This window comes from Vipera berus (genome assembly GCF_964194415.1).
Source record: "Vipera berus genome assembly, chromosome: 5".
Lineage (NCBI taxonomy): Eukaryota > Metazoa > Chordata > Lepidosauria > Squamata > Viperidae > Vipera > Vipera berus.
In genome coordinates, this window is record NC_138207.1 from 87,353,446 (window position 1) to 87,378,180 (window position 24,735).

General features: G+C 42.3%; 1 protein-coding gene across 3 annotated transcripts in view; it reads right to left on the reverse strand.

Annotated features, from left to right (window-relative positions):
- MYPN (myopalladin) overlaps positions 1-24,735 on the reverse strand; it is a 96,376-nt gene that overhangs the window by 20,156 nt on the left and 51,485 nt on the right. For all 3 annotated transcript variants that reach the window (XM_081329616.1, XM_081329617.1, XM_081329615.1), the window contains 4 exons: positions 18,452-18,568; positions 15,552-15,921; positions 13,873-14,469; positions 10,695-10,839 (listed from right to left, as the gene is read on the reverse strand). In XM_081329616.1, the coding sequence (XP_081185742.1) occupies positions 10,695-10,839; positions 13,873-14,469; positions 15,552-15,921; positions 18,452-18,568 (1,229 nt within the window). The remainder of the gene's footprint in view (positions 1-10,694; positions 10,840-13,872; positions 14,470-15,551; positions 15,922-18,451; positions 18,569-24,735) is intronic.

Here is a 24,735-nt window from a genome sequence, read left to right on the forward strand (position 1 = left end):
CCTCAGATAACTAATATTTTTGAAAACAACTTCCTTTATATTAAGCACAGTATGCTGATGATACCCAGCTTTTCATTTCGACCCCAAACCACCCCAGTGATGCCCTCGACGTGATGTACTGTTGCCTGGAGGCGGTTCGGGTCTGGATGGGGAGGAACAGGCTTCGACTCAACCCTGACAAGACTGAGTGGCTGTGCGTACCGGCATCTCGAGATATTCAGAATATTCCATCTCTCTCTATGGGGGGTGAGTTATTACCCCCCCCCCGTAGATAGGGCTCGCAACTTGGGAGTCCTCCTAGATTCACAGCTTTCTTTAGAAGACCATATAGTAAATGTGACTAGGGGGGCTTTCGCCCAGGTTCGCCTGGTGCACCAGTTGCGGCCCTATCTAAACCGGGATGCCTTGCGTACGGTCACTCATGCGCTCGTGACCTCTCGTTTGGACTACTGCAACGCTCTCTACATGGGGCTGCCCTTGAAGACCGCTCGGAGGCTCCAACTGGTACAGAATGCAGCCGCGAGAGTTGTGTTGGGAGTTTCCCGATACTCCCATGTTACACCCCTGCTCCGCGAGTTGCATTGGCTTCCAGTTGTCTTCCGTGTGAGATTCAAGGTGCTGGTAATGACCTACAAAGCCCTTCATGGCATGGGTCCGGAATACCTCAGGGAGCACCTGCGGCCGGCATCAACTTCCCTCCACCCAGTGCGCTCCCACAGAGAGGGCCTCCTCAGGGTGCCACCGGTCAAAGAATGTCGACTGGTGGCCCCCAGGGGGAGGGTGTTCTCTGTGGGCGCGCTGGATTTATGGAACCATCTTCCGGTTGAGCTCCGGATGGCACCCGACCTTCGCTCCTTCCGGCGCGATCTAAAGACCTATCTGTTCGAACAAGCCGGCCTGGCCTGATGGGTGATGGGTTTGGGTTTTATTGCTTTTTATGTATTTTAACTTATTGTTATAGTTTTTGGGCATCTTGTTTAATCTCTTTTAATTTTTGTATTCTTGTCTTTTAACATGTATTGCCCTGTTCACCGCCCTGAGTCCTTCGGGAGAAGAGCGGTATACAAATAAAATTATTATTATTAATTATTATTATCAAACCATTGCAGAGTTTGACTATCTATCCATTCCCTTCAACAGACTAATGCTTCAGACAGGGGCAAAAAATATCATCACCCCATTTCCTTAGTTGAACAATTTTGAGCTAGCAAGGATCCCATGTCCAGATGTGCCAGATGTCATCTACTCTTTAAACTTTGGCAACAATTCCTATTATGATGTGCAACATGCTAAGGAACTCATTTTCGTCTTGGCACTTGCTACTCTAAAGGAATAATTTTCCCTGGCAGAATTGCATTTGTTTCAGTGGCCCTTACCCTACTCAACAAAGCAAAGAAAATAAATAAATCTAAGTTTTCCTCAAATCCTTGTAATGGCTTGGAAATGTCCATGTAGTTTTGTTGATAACAACATGGAAGGACTGGATGTCTTTTCTGGGATTAGTTTCTCAGTCTTTCCCATAATGGTAAGGCCACACCTGGAATACTGCATCCAGCTTTAAATCTGATTGGTTGCCGCCTAGTGGCGGCATGTATAAATATCTGTCAGTCTGTAAGAGTCAGGTTCAAAGAGTTGAGGATCCCCTCAACGTTGTGGCTGTTGAAGGACAACATACAAGTCTAATAGGATTAGACTGGTTTGAGGCCCTGGTGATCTGAGTAACTGGCATAAATCTCACTCAAACTGCTGACCTGGCAGTAGTATGTCAAGAGTATGCTGATGTGGGCTTCTGGTTTGCATGTACGGCGCTGGTGGACATGCCGGGAGAAGATCTCCCCCGCCGTCCGGTCTTACTTCATCGGAGGACCCTGCAAAGGGTTAAAAGTCACCCTGGAGGGATGACCACCATGAGGAGGCTATCTCTCTGTGATCGTGGAAGGGCAGCAGTCCTCCATTTGATCCAGAGTTACTACTCTGGCCCGAAGAAGAAGAGATCAGCCATGTTGATGGCTGATCACTAAGCCGTTCCCTGACAAAAGCCAAAATCACTATCAAGCACAATGAAGCAATCTAGAGGATTTGGGTGAGACCTTAGCCTTCTTACTTCCCTAATTACTTTCCTGTGGGACTTTCTTGAAAATCTTTTCCCCCCTTCTTGAAAATTCGACGACTGCTTACTTGGGGATTTACAACCTTAAAGCCTTAAAAGAAATCAAATGACTAAGCTAAATAACTAAGCAACTCTATCTGTACCTCTGAAATTTTTGGGCCACTAAAAAGTTTTTATTGTCTATTTTTACGGGGACCTACTACCCTATTTACTACTAAAAATGAATTAATTGGATAAAAGACTTATATTATATTACTCTGCAAAAGGATTGTACATGCTATTGAGGACATCTTGTGGCGAAGACTGGTGTAGCAAGTAAACCTTTTTTTTTACTCTGAGACCTGGCTTTAACAGATTTGTCCTTGACACTATCTTTAAAGATAAAAACTGGGAACACCTGGCACTGAAAACAACCTTTAGGATTAGTGGAGGTGGACATTTATTGACTTTTATTTAAATAGCCTCCACTAAAGGCCTATCTGTAAAATATTTTTAAAAATGGAAGAATATATCCCACCACTTGACTATAAACTCATACTTGACACAATTTTGGCAATGACTGCAGAAATAAAAGCCAGACTTAAAGACAAATTTGATAGCACAAACTCACCAAATGAGATTCTTACTTCAATTGATGAACTGACAATCCAAAAACAAACAGAGGATGAGGAATTTAACAACAAAACAGGGGACTTTAAAGTACAACAAGTACAATCTACTTGAAGCCCAAACTTTGATTTCAACTATAAAACCTACAATCCAACAAGCAACAGAAGCTGAAGAAAGCAATACTAAGATGGAGGATGCCAAAGGCCTTCAAATACAGTACACCAAGACTTCAACCAAACAAACAATAATTACAACACCAGACATGACCTTTTACCTAAGCCAGATAGATTTGAAAGAAGAAGAAGACGGTATCTCTTTACTCTCCTACCATCAGGTAGGAGATATAGGACTATAGCCAGCCGCACCAACAGGCTGAAAAACAGCTTTTATCCATGGGCTGTTAGGCTTTTGAATGGGAAATAATTTTTATAAATTTTATGCATAATTGACTTGCGAGGCTGGTGTGTTGTGCAATTAGTTCACATGGTGTAATAAGATGGAGGGTATGTGTCACTGTAAGTTGGGGGGTGGGGGCACGAAGGGTAGCTCAGCCAATCTCAATGTATACATGGTTGTACTTTGACAATAAAGGTTCATTCATTCATTCTAAAATACATATATTGTTCATTTCAATGCATTCTTATGTTATACAAATTTATTCTATTTAACATCTTAATAGTTCACTAATTATTGAGAAAATATCTTTTGTTATATCCTTCCAAATTCTGTAATATAAGTAAATTCTAATAGCTAACTTTCCTTTACTTTAAAGGTCTAAAAGTTAATTATAAAATCAATGTGTATCTTTTAAAGATTCCCCTTAGCCCATTAAGAAAAAAAATTAGCTCTATCATTACAACAAATATATTCTATTTAACATCTTATAGTTCATCCATTTTTAAAAATAATATCTTTTATTATTGCAAATTTTATAATATAATTCAAAGATGTTCTGATAGCTAATCTGTTTCATTATATAGTAATTATTTTTATTTATTTTATTTTATTTTAATCCCATTTATATCCCGCCCTTCTCCGAAGACTCAGGGAGGCTTACAATTTAAGCACAAACCAATGTGCTTAGCAATATTATCATATCTGAAATACATACATATGCTATTTGTCATCCTTACAATTCTTGGGACTTTTAAATTTTTATCACTCGTTACTGCAACACAAAGTGGCATTGGCAGAGCCACTCCATCATCTTTTAGACAAAAAAGCGCCCTGGGTGTGGGCAAGCACCCACGATAAAGCATTCAGAGCAGTCAAATCATTGCTATCATCTAACTCTGTGTTAGCACATTTTAATGAAAAACTGCCCATGATTTTAGCATGTAATGCATCACTGTATGGCATCGGAGCAGTTCTAAGCCATAAAATGGCAGATGGCCGTGAAGCTCCTATAGCTTATTACTCTAGAACACTATCTGCAGCAGAAAGAAATTATGCGCAGATAGACAAGGAAGCCCTCACTATTGCAGCAGGAATTTAAAAATTCCATGACTTCCTATACGGGCAACCTTTCACCATTTTCACTGATCACAAGCCGTTGCTCGCCCTCTTTACAGCAGACAAGCAGACTCTGCAGATCCTATAACCAAGGATGCTGCGATAGTCAATTTTTATGGCTGCCTATTCATACAGGCTAGTCCACAAATCTGGCAAGGAAATTGGCCATGCTGATGCACTTAGCTGACTGCCTCTGCCTCAAACAGATCCAGACCCAGACCCAGCAGCTCGCATACTGGCAATCCAGGTTCTTCCTGAAATGCCCCTATACCTGGGAGATGTGGCCGCTGACAAAACACTCATCTGCATTTTGAACTGGGTGTTGAGGTGGTGGCCAGAAAACAGGCCAAGTCCAGAGTTCCAGAGTTATGCCAGCAAAAAGGATGAGCTGTCAGCCCACAAGGGTTGCATATTGTGGAGAAGCAGGGTGATTGTTCCACCCACAATGCGAGCCAGAGTATTAGAATATCTGCATGAGGGGCATCCTGGCATCGTCAAAATGAAGGTACTTGCAAGAAGCTAATTGTGGTGGCCAGGTCTGGATAAAGATATTGAGGCTCAAGTAAGGAGCTGTAGGGTCTGCCAAGAAACCCGGCCAGAAATGGCTCAAGCATATTATGGAGTGGAGAAAATGGATTGAGTATATCCAGAACAAATATGGGACTAAAAAGTTTCATGTAGCATTTGAATAAGTCTTCCCTTCTTTTCTCTTTTTTTTTCTCTTTTTTTATATATTTTATATTAATAGTGTTTGTAGTTATCCTATATGAGCTAGAGAGTGATAGATTTTAGAGTTTACGGTTGTTAGCATATGGTTGTTTATGATTCTTTTTTTTTTGTTTTTTATACCTTGTACTTAGCTCTGGGAAGTTGGGGGGGGGAGGGGGGAGGGGTAAGGAGGGAGGGATAGGGGAGGGGTAGGGGGGTTTGTTAAAGATAAAATGTATGATAAAACTTTTCAATTAAAAAAAAAAAAAGAAATGGCTCAAGCACCAGTCCACCACTGGGAGACCATGCAAACTCCATGGTCTCACGTGCATATCAACTTTGCAGGACCATTTCAGGGACAGGTATTCCTCATTGTCATGGACAACTATTCAAAATGGCTAGAGGTAGTACCTCTCCAATCTATGACTACTGCCAGGACCATCCAGGAACTGTGCAGGCTTTTTGCTACACATGGCCTGCTGGACGTCATTGTGTCTGACAACAGGGCACAATTCATGGCAGCAGAGTTCCAGTCCTTCCTCAAGGCTAACGTGATTAGACACACCACTTCAGCCCCGTTCCATCCAGCTTCCAACGGCCAAGCTGAACGGATGGTGATCCACTAAAGAGTCTCTAAAAAGACTAATGACTGGAGACTGGAATCATCGCCTAGCAGACTTTCTTTTATGCCAGCATACAACGCCGAGTACTGCTACAGGTCGTAGCCCAGCCGAGCTGAGATGGGGTCATTGACTAACGACAAAGTTGGACCATCTCCATCCTGACAGAGCAGCTGCAGAAATGTCACAACTCAAGCCTCCGAGGAATTTACGTTTGGGTGAGCCTGTCTGGGCAAGAAACTATGGGCAGGGGGCACCTTGAGTGGTTGCTATTGTGACAAAGGTGCCAGGGCCACTATCCTACAAGGTGGCCCTGGACGACATTGACCGATTGCGGTGGCAGTTGGCAAGTCAGAGTCCTGGAGCAGAGGATGAGAGAACTATAGACATGTATATAAGCACATTGGTTTGTGCTTAAATTGTAAGCCGCCCTGAGTCTTCGGAGAAGGGCGGGATATAAATGGGATTAAAATAAAATAATAAAAAAGTGGACATTCCCGAATTGGCCAGACCCACAGAGACTGTATGAGTTGAACCAGAATCAACACAGAATAGCGAACCGTGTTTGCCGGCAAGTGATGCGAGTGAACACAGTGGTACAGGTCTAGTTGGTTCAGCTGAACACAGCGGCACCCGTCTACCCGGTGCGGACAGACTTAGTGGCATGGGTCTACTGGGTATGGTTAAAGGCAAGTTGATCGGGAGCCCCAAGCAATTTTGCGGCGCTCCGAAAGAACCTGTAATCCACCAGCATACTTAAATGATTATGTACACAAAATGTACTGGGGGTTGACTTGTCCAGGGGAAAGGAGTGTTATGTATTGTTATTAACCGTTAATGTGTTTTGGTTTAAATGTGACTCCAACTGAAGTTTATATTTGAGTGGGAAAACCAACTTTAAATTTGATTGGTCGCCGCCTAGTGGCAGTATGTATAAATATCTGTCAGTCTGTCGGCTGAGTTCTGTTCTGTTATTCTTGCAATAAAACATGTTGCATTATATCGGTCTGGTCAATGCCTTCAGGAACCCATTACACAACACAAAACATTGGGTGATATTTTATCATCATCTTTTCAGCAATTTATCTTACTTTTTCCTTCAGCAAGTAGGAACTGTGGCACCCTTGTTTCTGCCATCTGCTCTAATATGCCATTTGTTTGTGATTTACTAGAAATTATTCAGTAGCTCAATCCAAAAGAAGAGACTGAAACATTTATTGGCTGTGCCGATGCTAATTTTCACTTCTGTAGGGTTCCTTTCATTCTAGTAAGTAGGTAGATATGGAGAGTTGAGACCACCTACAAGCCTCACAATGTTGACAGTGCTGGTATGTGGGGAAAAAACATCTCCTTAGTCATCCCAAAGGCATCTGTCATGTGGTATTTACTCAGTTTAATTTGGCTTGTTTTGCCCCACTTGGCCCTGAGGCCTGTTTGCAGGAAGACAGCTCAGTTCTGGATTCTATAAAAGTAGTAAGTCTAAAAATATGAGGTCTTGTCTCTTCCAAACTGCTAGTCACTTGCAAAGCCATCTTAGCTATAATTACAGCTAGGTTGACCCTGCATGCTAAAGTAGAATGATCGGATACCTGATATCATTGGGCTATTAACCATAATTCAGATCTATTCCAGTTAGCAGGTTTTTGCTCATGCCTTGTCCTAGGTCTTCTATTGCCACTTTCACATGGTGAGAATTCCTGGATGGGAGAATAAATCTGAAATGAACCTTTCAGTTTGGCTTCCGGACAGAGATGGGAGAGTGAGGCTGCTGTAGCCTCAGCATTTCTTTTTTCCTTTTTCACATGTGAACTCAAGTCACAAAGCGGGTGAGAGGAGGCAAAGCCTTCTCCTACACTCTTTGGGGCAGTTGCAGTCTGGATTTCTATATATTTATTTATCAGTCTGCCAGCCAGCTCTCTGGGGTATTCATGTGTGTATTAAAAGAATCAAGATGGTGGCAGTATAATTGAAGCCACCCCAGCCCGTTTTTAAAGTTACATGTTGCCATCTTGACATTTTTGATCCTGTCCTTGGGTCCAGCGTCTGTCTGCTAGATTATTTGGTAAAAGAAGTGACTGCCACACTGAGTCTAGAGTTAGGTTAGGAAGACAATGTTGCATAGTGTGCAAGCATGCCAAAATAAAGAGTATCCCTCTGCACGTTGGAAGCCTAGTTCTTTCTTTTCCATTTCTGAGTTTTTATGAAAGATATAAGGCCAAATAAATAAAAGAAAACAATAGGATTGTCAAGCTATTAGATGAACACAATGGCATGAATTACTGCGCTGGCATGTTCAAAGGAATATACCAACATTTGGCATTGCTTGGACCAGAAATAAGCAAACTTTGGGTAGTCTAATACCCAGTGCTTTTTTTGTAAAAAAAAAAAAGGTGCCAGAACCCACACACTTCATACAACCCGCCTTGCCTACCCTACAAGGTTCCATCCAAAAAAGGTACCGGAACTCCGTTCTGGGCATTCTATGAGAAAAAAAGCCCTGCATACCACTCTTCAAATTTGGATAGGAAGGTCCCCAAGTGGATGCAGACAATCATATTGGTGGATGGGGCTGAACTGAGTATTTTTTAAAAAACAAAACCAGTGATGTGTCTACTTTAGCTATAATGTACAGTAGCTTATATTTTGCACCTTAAGGAGGAGGCAACTTTGCCTTTAGATTTAGGCAGGCTTGGGCAAAGTGGCTTTTGAAATGGCTGTGAGGGTTTCAATGTAGAGAATAAGTAAGATGATCTTGATGGAGATATGCAGAAGCTAGATGGAAAGGAGCTAAATCAGCATGTCCAAATAACATTCATAAATGCCTCAGACTGGCATTGCCATAATTTACTGAACTATAAGAAGGAAGAAGAGGTATAGGACAGGACACTCAGACTTGCAAGATTCTGTTATTATAGCCTATCTCAACAAAAGTATCCTTCCTAGGGATTTGATCTCCTGCTTGGGTCTACTTGTAGGGCTGATACCTTGAGGTTCTATATTCCCCTTTCGTTGGTGATACCTTCTGTTAGAGTTTCCAAGAAAATATCTGATAGTACTGCTTGGAGCTGAGGAATGAGCTCCCAAGCCACCTCTAGTTTTGTATTCCTTCAAATACAGAAATACTGTAAATAAACAAGATCTTGTATACAAGATCAGTGATGGACCAGAGCAGTTGCACTATTCTACCTTCTGGTACCCCTTTCAACCTTCCTCTGGTACTTCTCTGGCAATTACAGCAGGGACAGCTGGCAGCCCTCCATCCAGAGAAGACTCCTGCCAGAATGCCTCTTGGTCATGTTCTAGAGGTATTCTGGGAAAAACTGGCAGTCCATTTCCTCCTGAAGAATAAACTTAGTGCCATTCCTTGTTGTTAATTAAAAAAACAACTAATGGGAGATACAGTGATGTCTTCAACAACCTTGCTAAAAGCAAGATAGGCATCAGCTTGAATATATAACTCAGTAAAATGGACTGTGCTGGTAACAGCAGTTAAATATCAATATAATCTTGACTTAATGATGTACAGTATGATCTCTTATTGATGTATATTGTTGACACACTCCATATTAAGCACATTTTTAGTGCAATTTATGTCATTCCAAAAATGTTTATATTCTTCCATTAAAAAGTTGAAGTAGTAATCAATGCAACTAAGACCAGCATTGGCCTTTAAACCAGTGCAGGGGTAGGCAACCTTGGCTCTTTTATGACTTGTGAACATCAACTCCCAGAATACTTGAGCCAGCATGGCTGGCTCAGAAATTCTGGGAGTTGAAGTCCACAAGTCATAAAATAGCCAAGTTGCCTACCCCTGCACCAGTGGAACAGCAATAGGACACAGAAATCCGTAACAGAAGGATTCCACAATACGAATCACAACAAGCCACAAAATATTTCTTGGAATAGCCAAGTTTTAATGGCTTTCTGCAAAACTAATCAGGTGATGCTCTACTGAGAAAGTGGTGGCTCTACTGAGAAAGGTCCCTGAAGATGACATTCCTAAAGAGGAGGAATTTGGAGAGATCCCATCATTCCTCATTTTACAGAATGAGGAGAAGTCATTAAGAGAAGGTGGCCCCACAGATAGCCAGATTGTAAGCTATATAGGATTTTAAAGGTAATGACCAACATTCTGAATAGCACTCAGAAGGAAACCAGTAACCAATGCAACTCTCAAAACCTATATAGGAGAACCTGTGGACCCCATCTCTACTTGTTGCATTCTGGATCAGTTGGAGATGTGCACTGCAAAAGTCCAGACAAGAGGTGACTGAGACAGGAGTGACTGTAAGCAGGGCCTTTCAGACAAAGGCAATCATAACTGTCATATCAAATGAAATTGTGGAAAGGGCCTTTTAGCAATAGCTAAGGAACCATGAGTTTTATGAGGGCCCTCAAGTTACAAACTAAGCCCATGCAGGATGGTGCAGTTTAATCCACAGTCAAAGATATAAGATAACCAAAGTGGACCCCTACATCATTCCATCTTGCAGGGATTAAGCCTGGTCCTGGTCACAGTTCAGAATTTCAGAACCTCTAGGCAGTGAGATAGGACCTTCTCCTTTGCAAGGTGAGAGAATTGTCTCAACTGGAAGTCATTGGAGTAGTTAGTGACTGAATATGTATCATTCACCTCAAAGTCAACTTGTCCCCTCATCATAATTGAAGATAATTGAAACCATGCTATTTACAGCTCTGGTATAAACAACTATTAATTATTGACAAATCTGTATGCTTTAGACCAGGGAAGTCCAACCTTGGCAACTTTAAAACCTGTGGACTTCAACTCCTAGAATTCCCCAGCCAGCCATGCTAAAGTCCATATGTCCACAAGACACCCCTGTTTTAGACAAACCATGATATCCTATAATAAGTGATTGTAAGCAAGAAACATTCACATACACGTTGTAGGATCAGTCTATAAAATCCTTCCCATGTTTGGGACTTTGGAACAGGGTGTGGGAGTGTATATCTTGGATGGAATTTTACCTCTTTTCTCTGTCAAGTGGCTCCATTTGATGCAATCAACACCTTTTGCCTGTTGAATGCCACACTACCTGAGAGGTTTCCTTTTTCCAGGTGTAACTCCCCCAAATTTTGACATTTCAGAAGCACACACATTTTAACAAACTGACCTGTTGACTGTGGAAAGATTCATCATTCCATAAATGCAGCCGTTTCTCTAAATCTTTCACAACCGCGGCTTTGTGATCTTTCATAGCATCCTCTGTTGATGATTGCAAAGGGTTGAGATTTTTCTTCAGCGTTCCATGGCTTCCTCTGTGAAATTGAGACTCAGTTTAACACCTGCTTAAGTACTGAATTAATCCATCAGCTATTCCAAAGGGCAAAAACAAGACGACTTGAAAGTGCTGGAAGCTGACTCACTATCTCAGATGGTTTCTGAATCCTGTGATATCTCTGAGTCTTTACAGAACCCCTTCTTCATATTGCTTTTTGTTAAAAATCTATAGTGGGTCCTGGAAATTCATATACCATCTAGTTTACAAATGCTGAATAAATTTACTCCAGCAATGCAAATATAGAATAGAAAGAGAATCTAGGCATGCTTAAAAAAAACCTAGCAATGCAATATTATACTAGATCAAATGCCATCATTATTGCTATACAGGGTTATTTTTTCATGTTTTTATGCCTATATAAAAAGCTATATGGCTTTTTTTTTACTAGAGAGGTTGTGTTGATTTATCATGGAATCCTCCTCATAGACTTGAAGCATGGACTTTTAAAACACAGAACAGAATCATAGAGCTGGAAGGGACCTCAGAGGTCATCTACCAGTAGTTCAACCCCCTGCTCAAGGCAGATGACCTTATACCATCCCAGTCAAATGGTTGTCCAGTTTACTTTTGAAAACCTCCAGCAATGGAGCACCCACAGTTCTGGAATGCAACCTTTTCCACTGGTTAATTTCTCACTGTCAGAAAATTTATCCTTATTTCCAAGTTAGATCTCGCTTTAACAAGCTTCCACCCATTGAAACTTATCCTGCCCTCTTCTCTCTAACAGCACCTCAAGTATTAGAAGACTGTTTATCATGTCCCCACAATCCATCTCTTCACTAGGCTAGACATACTGAACTCCTCAACAGTTCATCATACAATTTATCTTCCAGACACCTTATCATCTTTCTTGCTCTTCACACTTTCTAGGGTCTCAGGATTTTTTGGATCATGGTGACCAGTTTTTAAGAACAATCTTCCAATACATTAAACTAGGCTAAACCCTCTAAATCAGGGGCCTTCAAACTTGGCCCTTTTATGACTTGTGGACTTCAACTCCCAAAATTCCTCAGCCAGGCATGCTGGCTGAGGAATTCTGGGAGCTGAAGTCCACAAGTCATAAAAGGGCCAAGTTTGAAGACCCCTGCTCTAAATATTGTGGGACTAGAACTCCCATGACTTCTCATTGTTAATCCTGCTGGCTAGGATTGATGGGGCTGGTGTCAGTAAGTTTTGGAAAGCCACATATGTTTTAACTAGGCAAAACTAAATGATTCCAACAGAATGGCTGGATGGATAATCTCCAGGGCAGCAGGTGATGTACATATGATTTCTCATATGTATGTATGTATGTATGTATGTATGCTGAAACAGAGACTGTCCAATACTGCAGTATAAATTACAGAAATCTCCCAATTTCTATCTGGGAGAATGGATGAGTTCAGCATCTTGACTGAATATCTGGATGGTACACTTGGAGCTCATTTTACTTATTTTTAAACAGACACATTTTGATCCTGGACAGTTTCCATTTACAAAGAAAGAAAATAACTATTATGCAGGGGCATGACTGGAATCTTTTATATTTTTACTCAGATTTCAACCCTTCAATGAAGGAGATGATGATGATGAACATTTGGGGAGTCAGTGATAGGCACTGGAGGGGTAACCAAAGCTTTGTCCCTTTTTATGTGCCTGCAACGCACATGTCAAAAGGGGGTGGGGCTTCAATCACCCAATCATCCCCCCCTGGTTTGACACTGCTAAGCACCCTGGGAACATCCCAATTGATGGAGATGACAGTGGTGATTGGATATTGTTATATCCTATTTTTAGTTCAAAAACCCTTGGAAGGAGCTTCACATTTTTAAAACATAGATTTTACAAAAGCACGTCTGCTCAGATAAGGTAACACTGAAGCAAAGGAGCACTAAAAGATAAAATCAGAAAGCTACAAAAAAGGCAAGAATCAATCCAATGTGAAGGTTGGTTTTCCAAGAATGAGGATGCTGGCAAGCTGATAAGAATTGGTATTAATGGCAAGACAGAATCAGGATGTCCTGAGAAACTGCGTGAACAGAGTGACAACCCTGCCATTAAGTGTTTGTATAGCAGCGTTCATATTTAACTATTCCAGAGGTGATACATTTCCTCCTAGGCTCAACTTTTATTGACTTTTATTTATTTGCTTGATTTATATCCTACTTTTTGACTCAATGATATACTTATTGAGTCATGTTGTCACTGTTTCTGAATATTTTTAAGGACCCAAAGGATAGTTTCTGGCTATTTGGCACATAATGTGAATTCATAATTTTTTTTAACTTTTGTTTTAGACTGATGGTCAAACCAGACAAAGAAAATGAGATGGAATTTATTAGGTAAAACGTAAACCTCTGAGTTAGTTTCCCCCTCAGCCTGCTGCCATCTAGAAGTGGATTACGGTATATATTTCTTACAGCCTCCAACCAAGTCATTTAATGTTATATTGGGATGTATGAGAATTATAATTTGATACATCTGGTGGGACATTATGTTGTGGAAGGTTCTCTAGATGACTTCTCCAAACAGTTCAAACAGACTTTAAACAATAATAACAAAAATACGGAATTCTGCAGAACAGTATAGGAAAGGGCTATCCTCTGTGTCTAACTGAGGAAAAAGTATCTTTGGAACCTTTGGAAACAATTCAATAGGATTCTCCAAATGGTCCAAAAAAGGACTATTGACCACTGAATTGAGTAGGAAAGAATAACCTCTTCTCATCTACAGCTTTAATTGTAAATAATGAAATCACACTATTGCAACAACACATTTTAAATTATATAATATCCTCTCTTCAGTCAAGTCAATTTCAGGGGGGAAAAAAGCAAAGGTGATCCAGAGGCAAGTCTAAGATATTAAGAAAAAATAGGTAAAACTGTAATCGGAGAGGAGGAGGAGAATGCAAGGGAGAATGAGAAGACAGAGAAGGGGGAGGAGAGGAAGGCCACTTTAACTTGCTGAGTGAACAGATAGCCAGATCAGTATATTTTCACTGACCTGATCATTCAAAGTTTGCATTACTTACATAGCAGGTGCACATTTAGGTAGGCCCATGGCATTTGTTGGGGGTGTAGAAGGAAGCGCAGGTAGAACAGCACTCAGGAAAGCCACAGGATTCTGAATCCGACCAGTAGGAGACAGAGGTGTAAGAGGCACATTGTGGGGCTGGAACTGGTTCATGTTAGACACAGAGAGCAGAAGTGGTGGCAACGTATGTTCTCTGGGACTTGGAAAAGGCTGCTCCACTTGGTTTGTCAACCCTCCTGGAGATTTTGATTGGGCTGGTGGAGGAGACACTAAGAGGTTTTCCTTCTTCACTGTTTTCTGGGTTCCTTGAGGTACATTGCTGAAGCTAGAAAGGCTACTAGCTGCTGAAGTGTTTTGAGATGCCAGGAACTGTTTAGGTCGGGTGTATGTGAATGTCTGCATAGAAGGAACCTTGTTCTGCTTGTATGTAGCTGATGAAGGTTGCTTCTGGTGCTGGTGCTGAATGGGCAAAGTAGCAGATTTCCCTGGGCTGGTGCTGAATAACGACTCTGGTGGAACTGGGTGAGATGGTTGTTGGATTTGCTGTTGCTCAAACAAGACCTGATTGTGTAGTTGTTTTAACTGGGTGGCATCCCTGTATTCAAAAAAATAAAAACAGATGCAATTTATATTACAGGGTGCTTGGAAGGCATTGAACAGTTGTAGGCTCTACTTTGGAAACCAGATCAAAATTATACATTTTGCCTGGCATTTTCAAAGCTTTTTTTAGAGCAAGTAAGACCTGGAAGAAGGCACAACAAGCAAAACAAAATCTATATTACAAACAGATGATGTCCCCACTTCCATGGACCTGAAATACTTTTCACTTTTTCTTTCCAGCCTGAAAGTCTATTAATCAAAGCTACACCTATTTCATCTTTTCTTCTGCCCCTTCACAGAATTTCAATAGGAAGAACAAAATGTGGGAAAGATGATGGAAGAACACAGGGAGGTTGCATTATAATCTGAATCTCCCAATAATTTTTTGTGAGCGAGGTAAGCAGGGACATCTACTGGGGGAGGTCAAAAGAGTCAAGATGACAGCAATGACTGTGTTATCGAAGCCTGTCCTTCTTTATGTGTGTCACGTCAATAAAAGGGTGGGACTTTGACCACACAGCCACAACCACTCACTTGACTTTTTATCTCCCCTTTACCCACCAGGTTAAACCCACTAAAGGCAGTCACAACAAAACTTCACCAGAAACATCTTAGCTTTTTCTTTGTAGCTATCCTTTATTCTTCAGGTATTACAAAAGAATCTGGAGACCTAATATTGTTCTATAGCAGGGATGTCCAACTTTTGAGAACTTTAAGACCCAACATGGCTGGCTGGGAAATTCTGAGAGTTGGTCCACAGGTCTTAAAGTAGCCAAGGTTGGATATTCTTGTTCTATAGCAAAATAATATTTCCAGATTGACAGCATATTTCACTTCCTGCAAGCTTGATGCTTACATATTTATTCACAAGTAACTTTTCCATTACTCTGTGTTCTGATTGGCTTCAAATGTACAAAGATATTGAAGAAGTTAGGAAACAAAGAGCAACAATCTACACCTCCTCAGCCCAAGTGCCCAATGCTGTGTTAATTTATGAAGTAAGAAGAGCTACATTGAATTTATAATGGGATGTCCCTCCAGCACTAAATATGTGCCAACCAGTATTTTTTTACTCACAATTTAGGTTTAGCCAGGACGGGTGGTGGCTCTTTGGAGGGTGAAGAGGGCTCCTGAATTTTAAAAGCCTGTCCATTGATTTTAGTTGGAAAACTGTTTGGTCTGGCTTGGTTTTTAGGTCCACTTCCATCTTCTGATGATGTCTCACTTCCCTTATCATCTTCAGGGAGTTTAAAGTGCACACGGAGGCCAATTTTGGAACTTGACCGTGGCTCATTGTGATTTACCAGAACGCTTTCCAATTTAGGTTTTGGAGCATTATCTATCAACGAAAGTGAAAGAGTGGACGCTGAAGGCCGGTGTTCAGAAGCCACTAAACTGAGAGAACTTATGGTATGAAGAGTAGCGTTACTTGTTTGGTCCACAGGCCCTGCAACAGAAGCATTGTTTGTTTGTTTGTTTATTTAATTATTTATCTATCTATCAAAATTGTATGCTGCCCATCTTGCCAAAAGCAATTCTAGGTGGCTTATATAGACCTTGAATAACATGCAGTATAAAACATTAAAACAATAAATAAAGATCTTAAATTTAAAAATTCAATTAAAGTAAAACTAAGCGGGAAGAAGAGGGAGGGAGCAATGTGTGCCCATGGAGGAGGTGGGGTGTTATCTACTCCATCAGCCACCTCCAATGTACCACAACCCCATTAGGGACTGAGGCTGGTTGGCCATCAGGGCCTTTGACCCACGCCAGGAAAGGCTCTTCTTCTGGACTTTCCCAGTTGAAATTCCTCAGCTGAAAGGGTCTGCAGCATGCCCCTTTTGCCAGCACAGGTGGGGCAGTCTAATGTCCCATCAGGGTGAGATGGTTTCTCAGATAGCCTAGACTTGTGCCCTGAAAGGTTGTAAAGGTGATAACCAACACCTTGAATTGGATTCACAAGTAGATTGGCAGCTTTCAGAACAGCATGTAACATGGGCTGTCCTGGGCCCCCCCAAGAACTGCCTGATTATGCTTGTTTTATCATGCTTAAATAAATAAATAAATAGCAATAGAAGAAAATAAATATTGTTGGGTGATTATGCATACAAAAATGTACATTTTGGGCACAGATTAGGAACATTGAACTGATCCAAGGGCATCCACAGGAAGTAAAAAAAAAGGCAAGATGACATCTGTGATTGTGACTGAAGTCCCATCTCTTTTGTACATGTGTTGTTTTCCCCTAGATTAATGTAGAGGAAACCCATATCGTTTTTCTCAATTTTCATTTGGCTTTTTGATTTGAATATTTTTTTAAAAAATTATCAAGTATATCATGTATACCCATTGATTGATTACAACTTTTCCTAAGTTCAAAGCATTTGTATGCAATTTTCTCTAATTTTTTCCTATGGTTTATTTGCATTTTCCTGCAATTTTTTGTTCCAAATGGATCTTTCACAAATACATGATGTCTTCTGCATTTTTTTAATTGGCAAAAACAGTCTAGCAGGTACCTCTAATTGCTGTTGATGGAGTGACTGTTTTGACAGATTGTGGTTGGGGAACATTTTTCCCCCTCCACTCATTTTTTCTCCAGTGCCATCTGTGACCCAAATATATAAATTAGATCAGAAGATGGATATAAATTGAATAATCAGCGAGAACTGAAATCCTCTGACTCCTTAGAAAGTGGCATAGTTGTTGGAAACAATAGACATAGAGCATCTATAGTTAGTTAATCTCTCTGTATTTTCCCTAATCCTGTTTGAAGCTATTCGGGAAAAGAGTGGAACATAAATCAATGTTGTTTATCCTAATTGACAGAAAATGGGTGGATCCTTATTCTCTCTCCAACCAAAAAAGGACAAAAGAACTCCATGGAAATATGGATAATGACAAATATTTTAAACAATCCGTTTAGTGTTGACCTATTTTCTTTTGTTTCGTACTGCTGAATTTTGGGGTGTGTGTGTGTGTCAACAATTCTTCCCTATTCTCGCAAACCTCTTTTTACAAAACGGTTTCCACAAGTTCTGTAAATATTTACTGAAATCTGAGTTATGGTCAACCTTTTCTGAAATGGGAGGGCAGGCAGAAAGGCACTCTATCTGTATCCCATAATGCCAGGGATGATTTAATATTTGCAACACATACTAATGACCTAGTAACTCAATACACCCTAAGCCACAGGACGGTGTTGATAATGATTTATTTTAATTCCAGACTTTATGATTTGTGAAAAATGGTTTTGTAGCTTAGCGCAACATGTAAACATGGTTTAATAAACAATGACTTAGTGCGAAGGGAGAACTCAACAGTTTGTAGTCTCTGTTTTTGGACAGAGTCTAAATTGCAAACTTCATCTGGCTTAAAATCTGAACATTCCCTGAAAGAAATATTCTTGTCTGTTTATTTTCTTTAAATCTAGAACTTCCTCCCTCCCTCCCTCCCTTCCTAGACATTATAAATCTACATTTAAAATGATAAAAATATAATGAAACAATGAAACAAGGCTGTTAGAATGCATTTATTTATTTATATTTCAGAGGCTGCCCAAATCAACGGCGACCCTGGCTACCACATAAATTTAAAAACAAACCCACAATACATTTTAAAAATCATAATGGGGAACAGCCATATACAATAAACAAACTCAAAATAGCTGAGTCCAAGGTGAGATGCATCCCAGCCCAGGATCTGATGGAAAAGCCAGGTCTTCAAGGCCTGTTTAAAGGATATTGGGGTTGGTTGAACACCTGTAGGGGTGTTGTTCCAGGGGGCAGATGCCATGACAAAGAAAACCCACTTCCTGGGCCCATCAGATAGCATTGCTATCCCTAACCCTAAACAGGATCTGGGCTGTAATAAGGCTAAGCTGCTTTTAAGACGATTAAAATAAAATAACACAACAATAAAAAAAACAAACAAAACTGAACATCTCTGTGATTAAGTTGCTTAAATGAAAGTCTTACCTCTAACAATTAGATGAGCTGAGCTGGACACGGTCCCATATTTATTGCTCGCTGTGCACGTAAAACTTCCCGAATCTTCTGAAAAGATTTCAGCGATGACCAAAGTGCAGATCTCCTCTGAAAGCCATTGTAAGAAAGTTGGCACTTTTTCATAAAGTATGAAATAACACTTCAGTTAACCCTATCATGGCAGGATCTCTAGATAGTTCACGCCACAATTTCCAGACAATATATTGAGAATGATAGGAATTACATTCCCGCAGGTCTCACCTTTTACACAGAAGCTCAACACAGTCTACCGAATGCTCCTCCTTATATTTTTCCCCTTCATATCAATCTTATGGGGCAGGTTGGGGTTGAGAGAGAGAACTTGGATGTCCCCACTCGGACATAAGAGTAGGAACATCCAGGTTCTGGTGCATCCTCACCTATGGAAGTACACTGAATAATTTTGAGTACACTTTCATCAAAATATTACATGATTCTCTAAATTGCATAGAATCCAAAGCTGGTAACATTATTTAGCAACTGGGACAAAAAGATGCAATTTAGTACAGCGCTTAAGGTTCTGGATTACAAATCAGGAATGGTGTGTCCAAGTCCTGTCTTAGACATGAAGTCAGCTGGGTGACTCTGGGACCGTCACTCCGGCTCGATGCAACTCGCTTGTGATTATGGAGAAAACAGAAGGGAGATTTCTATCCTTCACTGGGATACAGTTTTGGGAAAGAGTGATAGACTGGCAGAGTAGCCATTTTTGTCCCCCTTGCATAACTTTTCTAAGTGATCTGGAGATAAACTAGGGTTTGAAGTTAAAAAAGCCCTATGGGATTAAAATCCTACATAACAAACCTAGCTTCTTTTTCTTAGTCTGATAATATGAAAGTTATCAGCTCTGAGAAGTAAATATCTGGGAATTCTGGGAGTTGAAGTCCACAAGTCTTAAAGTGGCCAAGTTTGAGGACCCCTGATTTAGTATATAGCATCTACAGATGTCATGCAATCACTGATATACAAATATGTTTAAATAAAGCAATATCTGGGTGAGCCTTAAATATTAACAAAGATTAAGGATTTCTGAGTATTTTCTTGTTGTCATCAAGCAGTGATCACAAGTAGAAATATTTAAAATTATTGTAAGAGTCATTTCCCCAAGTGATTATGATTCTGGACATCACTATATCAACAGGGGATATTCTCCATTAACAAGTTTTTCCAGTTCATAGGAAAGCTGTGAGAAACAAAATATTTTTTTCCTATCTGCTGTATGTTCTTTTTCTCCTATGTTTATTGGGAGATATTGGCTCCAAACTGAATATAATTTAGTTACTGGAATTTTTGTAACCCTGTCCATTTGGTAGATTTGACTCAAGAGAACTTGGTGAGAATTTTGTAGAGAAAAGAACCACTCTGAGTTTTCAACAGTTGCCAAAGAGGATGACCACTACATGAGTGTCCCACTAAACAGGGGTGGCCATGGGCTGAGGCCAGAAAATTCAGATGGTGGCCCTGATGATGCACATAAAAATGGGAGGAGTTTTAATTGGACCATTATGGCCACCATGGACTTTTTTGACCACACCTTACAGACATCCCCTGTTATATCTCCGGTTCGAAGGCAGTAAGCAATACGATGTGTTGAAACAGCAACAAGTTTTATTAACTCAGAAGAGAACAGAAGCAAGCTAATAGCTGCTGCACAGCTATTTCTATGGTTGGCCTCTAGGCGGCGACCCATAGGTTTAAAGTAGCAGTTTCCCCCCAAACCTAATTATCAGCCTGGAGACAGCAAGTCTAGCTCAGTAACAGCAACCGTTACATAACACAGAAAGTAGGTCAGACATTAAGCAAGCAGTCAGACATTAAGCAAGTGACTTAAAACAGATAATGCCAATACATTACACCCCTTCCCCCTAGATAGCACAAACTCTCAATTGTTTTACATAATCTTACAGATATTTAGGCAGCCTTTGTGACCATTCAGAACGTCTAGGGGTTACAGGAATCTCCCAGTCTACCTGCTTCCCTGCCAGGCTGGGTAGACCAGGGCTCTGAGGTTCAGTGGAGTCACAGTGACTTGAGTCCCTTTGGCTGGCCAGTCCCGGTCGGCCCAAACCAAAGTCCAATTGGGCAGCGAAGCCTGCAGGGCTGTCTCTCAGTTCAGTTTGTCTGTCCTGATCAGTGGAGACAGTCTCTGTGTTTGGAGGAGACTCTTCTATGGCCATTCCCCCATCCCCATGAACAAAAGTTCTTTCAAAGTATGCAATCTGCTCTGTTTGAGCGCTGTCATGTGGGCCCATTGTTTGGCCCTCTTGAGAGTCCTGAGCCAGTGACTGATTTGCTAGCTGCCGACGCAGCTGATCAATGTGCTGGTGAATGACTCACCCATCTTCCAGGACCACCTCATAGGAGAGTGGTCCTGACACCTTAACAAACTTCGCTGCCACCCACAAAGCCACTTGCTCGTAATTCCGGGTCCAAACCCGGTCACCCATTTGTAAGATTCTTGGTGTCTTTAGCTGTGCAGTGTCTGAGGTGATTCTGTCACAGTGCAGCCTGTCCAGTTTGGTGATTAAACGCCTGCCCCAATGAAACTTGGCGGGGCTCTTGCTCATGGCGGTGCAGGGTGTTGTATGCTGGCAGAGTAGGAAATCGGCCACCCTGTGGTGCCAATCCCCTGTGACAATTCGTTTCAGGGATTCCTTGGTTGTGCGGCCCATGTGTTCCGCTTGACCGTTCGATGACGGGTAAAAGGGAGCCGACGTGGCATGCCTTATGAGGTTTGCCCTGAGGAAGGCCTAGAATTCTGAAGCGGTGAACTGAGCCCCATTGTCGGAGACTAAGACGTCTGGAAGCCCATGTGTTGCAAATATTCTGCACAGCACCTGGATGGTCCTAGTCATAGTGGAAATTGGTACAACTTCTAACCATTTAGAGTGGCTGTCGACCACTATTAAAAACAGCTGTCCCTGAAAGGGCCCTGCAAAGTCAATGTGGATTCTTGACCATGGTGTGTGAGTGTCCTCCCATCAATGGACAGGGGCCACCTAAGGTAGCTCCTTGCCAGTGCCTTCATCCGGACTATTCCCGGATGGCCTTCATGCACAGACTGAAGAACCCTGGGCCTTAACGAGCTGGGGACTATGACTCTACTTCCCCAAAGAATGCACCCTTTATGAGCTGAAAGCTCATCCTTTCTCATGAAAAAACTTTGAAATTCTGGCCCTGGACATTTGTCCACCCATCCTGTGTGAACCCAAGTTAGTATGTGGCTAAGTGTTTGTCAGCTGCTGTCTCAGCAGCTACGTCTCCAGCATGGAAAGGAGACTCTGGCAACTCCTGTATGGCTAAGATCCAGCCGGAACCAGATATGGCTCCACGTGTGGCAAGGGCAATCTGCTAAGGCCGTCTGCATGGCCCATTTCTTTGCCCGGTTTGTGAATCAGCCTGTAGCTATAGGCTGAAAGGAATATAGACCACCTCAGCATTCGAGGAGACAGAATCTGAGGTGTCTGCCTGTTTGTAGTGAACAACCCTAGAAGTGTTTTGTGGTCCATAAAGATCATGAAATGGCAGCCATACAAATAGTCATGGAACTTTTTAACAATAGCCAAGGCCTCCTTGTCAATCTGCATGTAATTGCGCTCTGCAGATGACAGGGTCCTCAAATAATAAGTGATGGGAGACTGTTTCCCATCAGTCGACAAATGGCTCAACACAGCCCCAACCCCATATGGGGATGCATCACAGGGGATGCAGACTGGCAGCTTTTCATTAAAATGAGTGAGCACCGAGTTTGAGGACAGCAGTGATTTGACTGCCTGGAAACTACTTTTGTGGACACTGGTCCACTGCCACTGAGCCTTTTTGTCTAAGAGCTGGTGTAATGGCTCTGCCACTGCAGCCTTATGTGGGAGGAATGCATGGTAAAAATTAAGAAGTCCCAAGAAGGCTTGAAGCTCCCCTTTGGACCTAGGGCTTGGGGCCTGCTGAATCGCTTTCAGCTTTGAATCTGCTGGATGAATGCCATTGGCATCGATGTGGAACCCAAGGAACTCAGTTGACTCTACCCCAATCTTGCACTTTTCTTTTTTTAATTTAAGTCCCGCTATGCGGGACCACTGAAAGACGGCTCTAAGCCGTTCAGCCAGAACTTCTGTAGACTCCCCGGCAATGAGTACATCATTGAAGTAGGGGCAGACCCCCGGAATGCCCTTGAGCTTGCGCTCCATTACTCCCTGGAAAATCCCTGGGGCTACACTCACCTCAAACTGTAGGAGTTTGACCTTGAAGTTCCCCCGATGGATAACAATGGTTTGGGTGGCTGCCGTGGCCTCATCAACCAGCAGCTGTTGATAGGCCTGTGCCAAAACTAATTTGGTGAACATGTGGCCTCCCTGCAAAGATGCCAAAATATGGCTGACAACTGGCACTGGGTATGCGTGCTGTTGAAGTGCCCAGTTAATGGTGCACTTATAGTCAGCACATATGTGTACTTCTCAGTTGGCCTTAAGTGGCATTACTATGGGGGTCTCCCACACCCCACTATCTACGGGCTGCAATACCCCCTGACTGACCAGCTTATCCAGCTCTGCATCGATTTCGGGCTTTAAAGTGAAAGGCACTTGACAAGGCTTGACCCGGGTTGGCGTTACCAGGGGATCAACGTTGAAAGCTATCGGAGGGCCCTTGTACTCTCCTAGGCTTGGACTGAAAACATCTGCGAACTCTTGGCAGACTGAAGACAAGTCTGCCGCCTGTGTTTGGTGAATCCCGGTTACTTGGATGCCCAATGCATCAAACCAGTCGAACCCTATGAGGCTCGTGCATTGGCCTTCCACCACCACAACATCTAGTGGGCCTGTAAACCCCTTGAAATTAACCAGAAATGTGGCTTCGCCCTTGACCACCACTTGGGAGTTTTGGAAGTCTGAGCAACAGGTTAGATGGATGAAGTTTGATCCCTCTGTTGCTACAGTTGCATATGTGCCGGAAGGTTCCTATGGAGATGATGGACACGGCTGAGCCTGTGTCGAGTTCCATTTTGCATGGAACTCCCTGAAGCTTGACTTGCAGTCGAAGCTTCTGCTTAAGGGGACGGTGGGTACCAGTGAAGAACACATCCTTTGGCTGGAGCAGAACCCTACTCAGTGTGGCCTCCACAACCCATGCACCTAAGGAAGGGAACTGCCTTGTCATCTGGCCTCGGTCCCTTCTCCTGGTGCCTCTGTAGCTTGTCAACTTCATGGTCTAAGTCAGTGTCTTCCATTCGCTTGGCATCCTCATAGTGGACGGCTTTGGTGCTTGGTGCACTTTTGGAGAGCCGCAGCACTTTAACGGCCTCTCTGGTGGCTTCGTCTGCCATGACCTCCTTCAAGGCCTCCTGTAGCAAGAGAGTCTCCTTAGCGAAAAGTTTTTGTTGGAGCTCTCAATTCCGGAGTCAACTCTTTTAGTCAGCTCTTTTAGTCTCTCCTCCAAATCGGTGAAATGCCATAGTCGGGCCGCTTGACAAAGAGCAGCGATGAATTCTGTAGTTTACTCACTGGGCTGTTGCTCCTGCTGCTCAAAAGCGTGCCTCCATACTATAACTGATAATTTTGGCTCAAAATGGTCTCGGAGCTTTTTCTTCAAGTCCATGTAAGTGACGGACTCTAGCGGCGCCGGGGCAACCAAGTTCTTGGCGATATCGAATGTGGCTTGGCCGCCCATGCAGAGGAGGGTCACAGCCTTCAGCCCATCTTTGCTGACCTGATTTGCACGGAGGTAGTTTTCTACGCAGGAAATGTAGGACGCCCATCTCTCCGAGTGTGTCACATCGAATTCTTTGAGCTTTCCTACTTTCACCATGGTGAGTTGCTTGCGTTGCTTATTTCTTGTGTTGCCTTGTGCTGTTGGCTTCTGCATAGGCCCTAGGATGAATCCTTAGGGCGTGGTGGTCTCCAGTGTAACTTGTTTGGCAGACCGAGGGGAGGAATGTAGTTCCTGCCAGGACTTCAGACTCTTACGATGAAACAGCACATCCCACCTTCATCACCAATGTTATATCTCTGGTTCGAAGGCATTAAGTGAGATGATGTGTTGAAACAGCAACAAGTTTTATTAATGCAGAACAGAACAGAAGCAAGCTAATAGCTGCTGCACAGCTATTTCTATGGTTGGCCCCTAGGCAGCGACCAATAGATTTAAAGTAGCAGTTTTCCACCCCAAAATTAATTATCAGCCTGGAGACAGCAAGTCTGGCTCAGTAAAAGCAACCGTTACATAACACACAGAAAGGAGGTCAG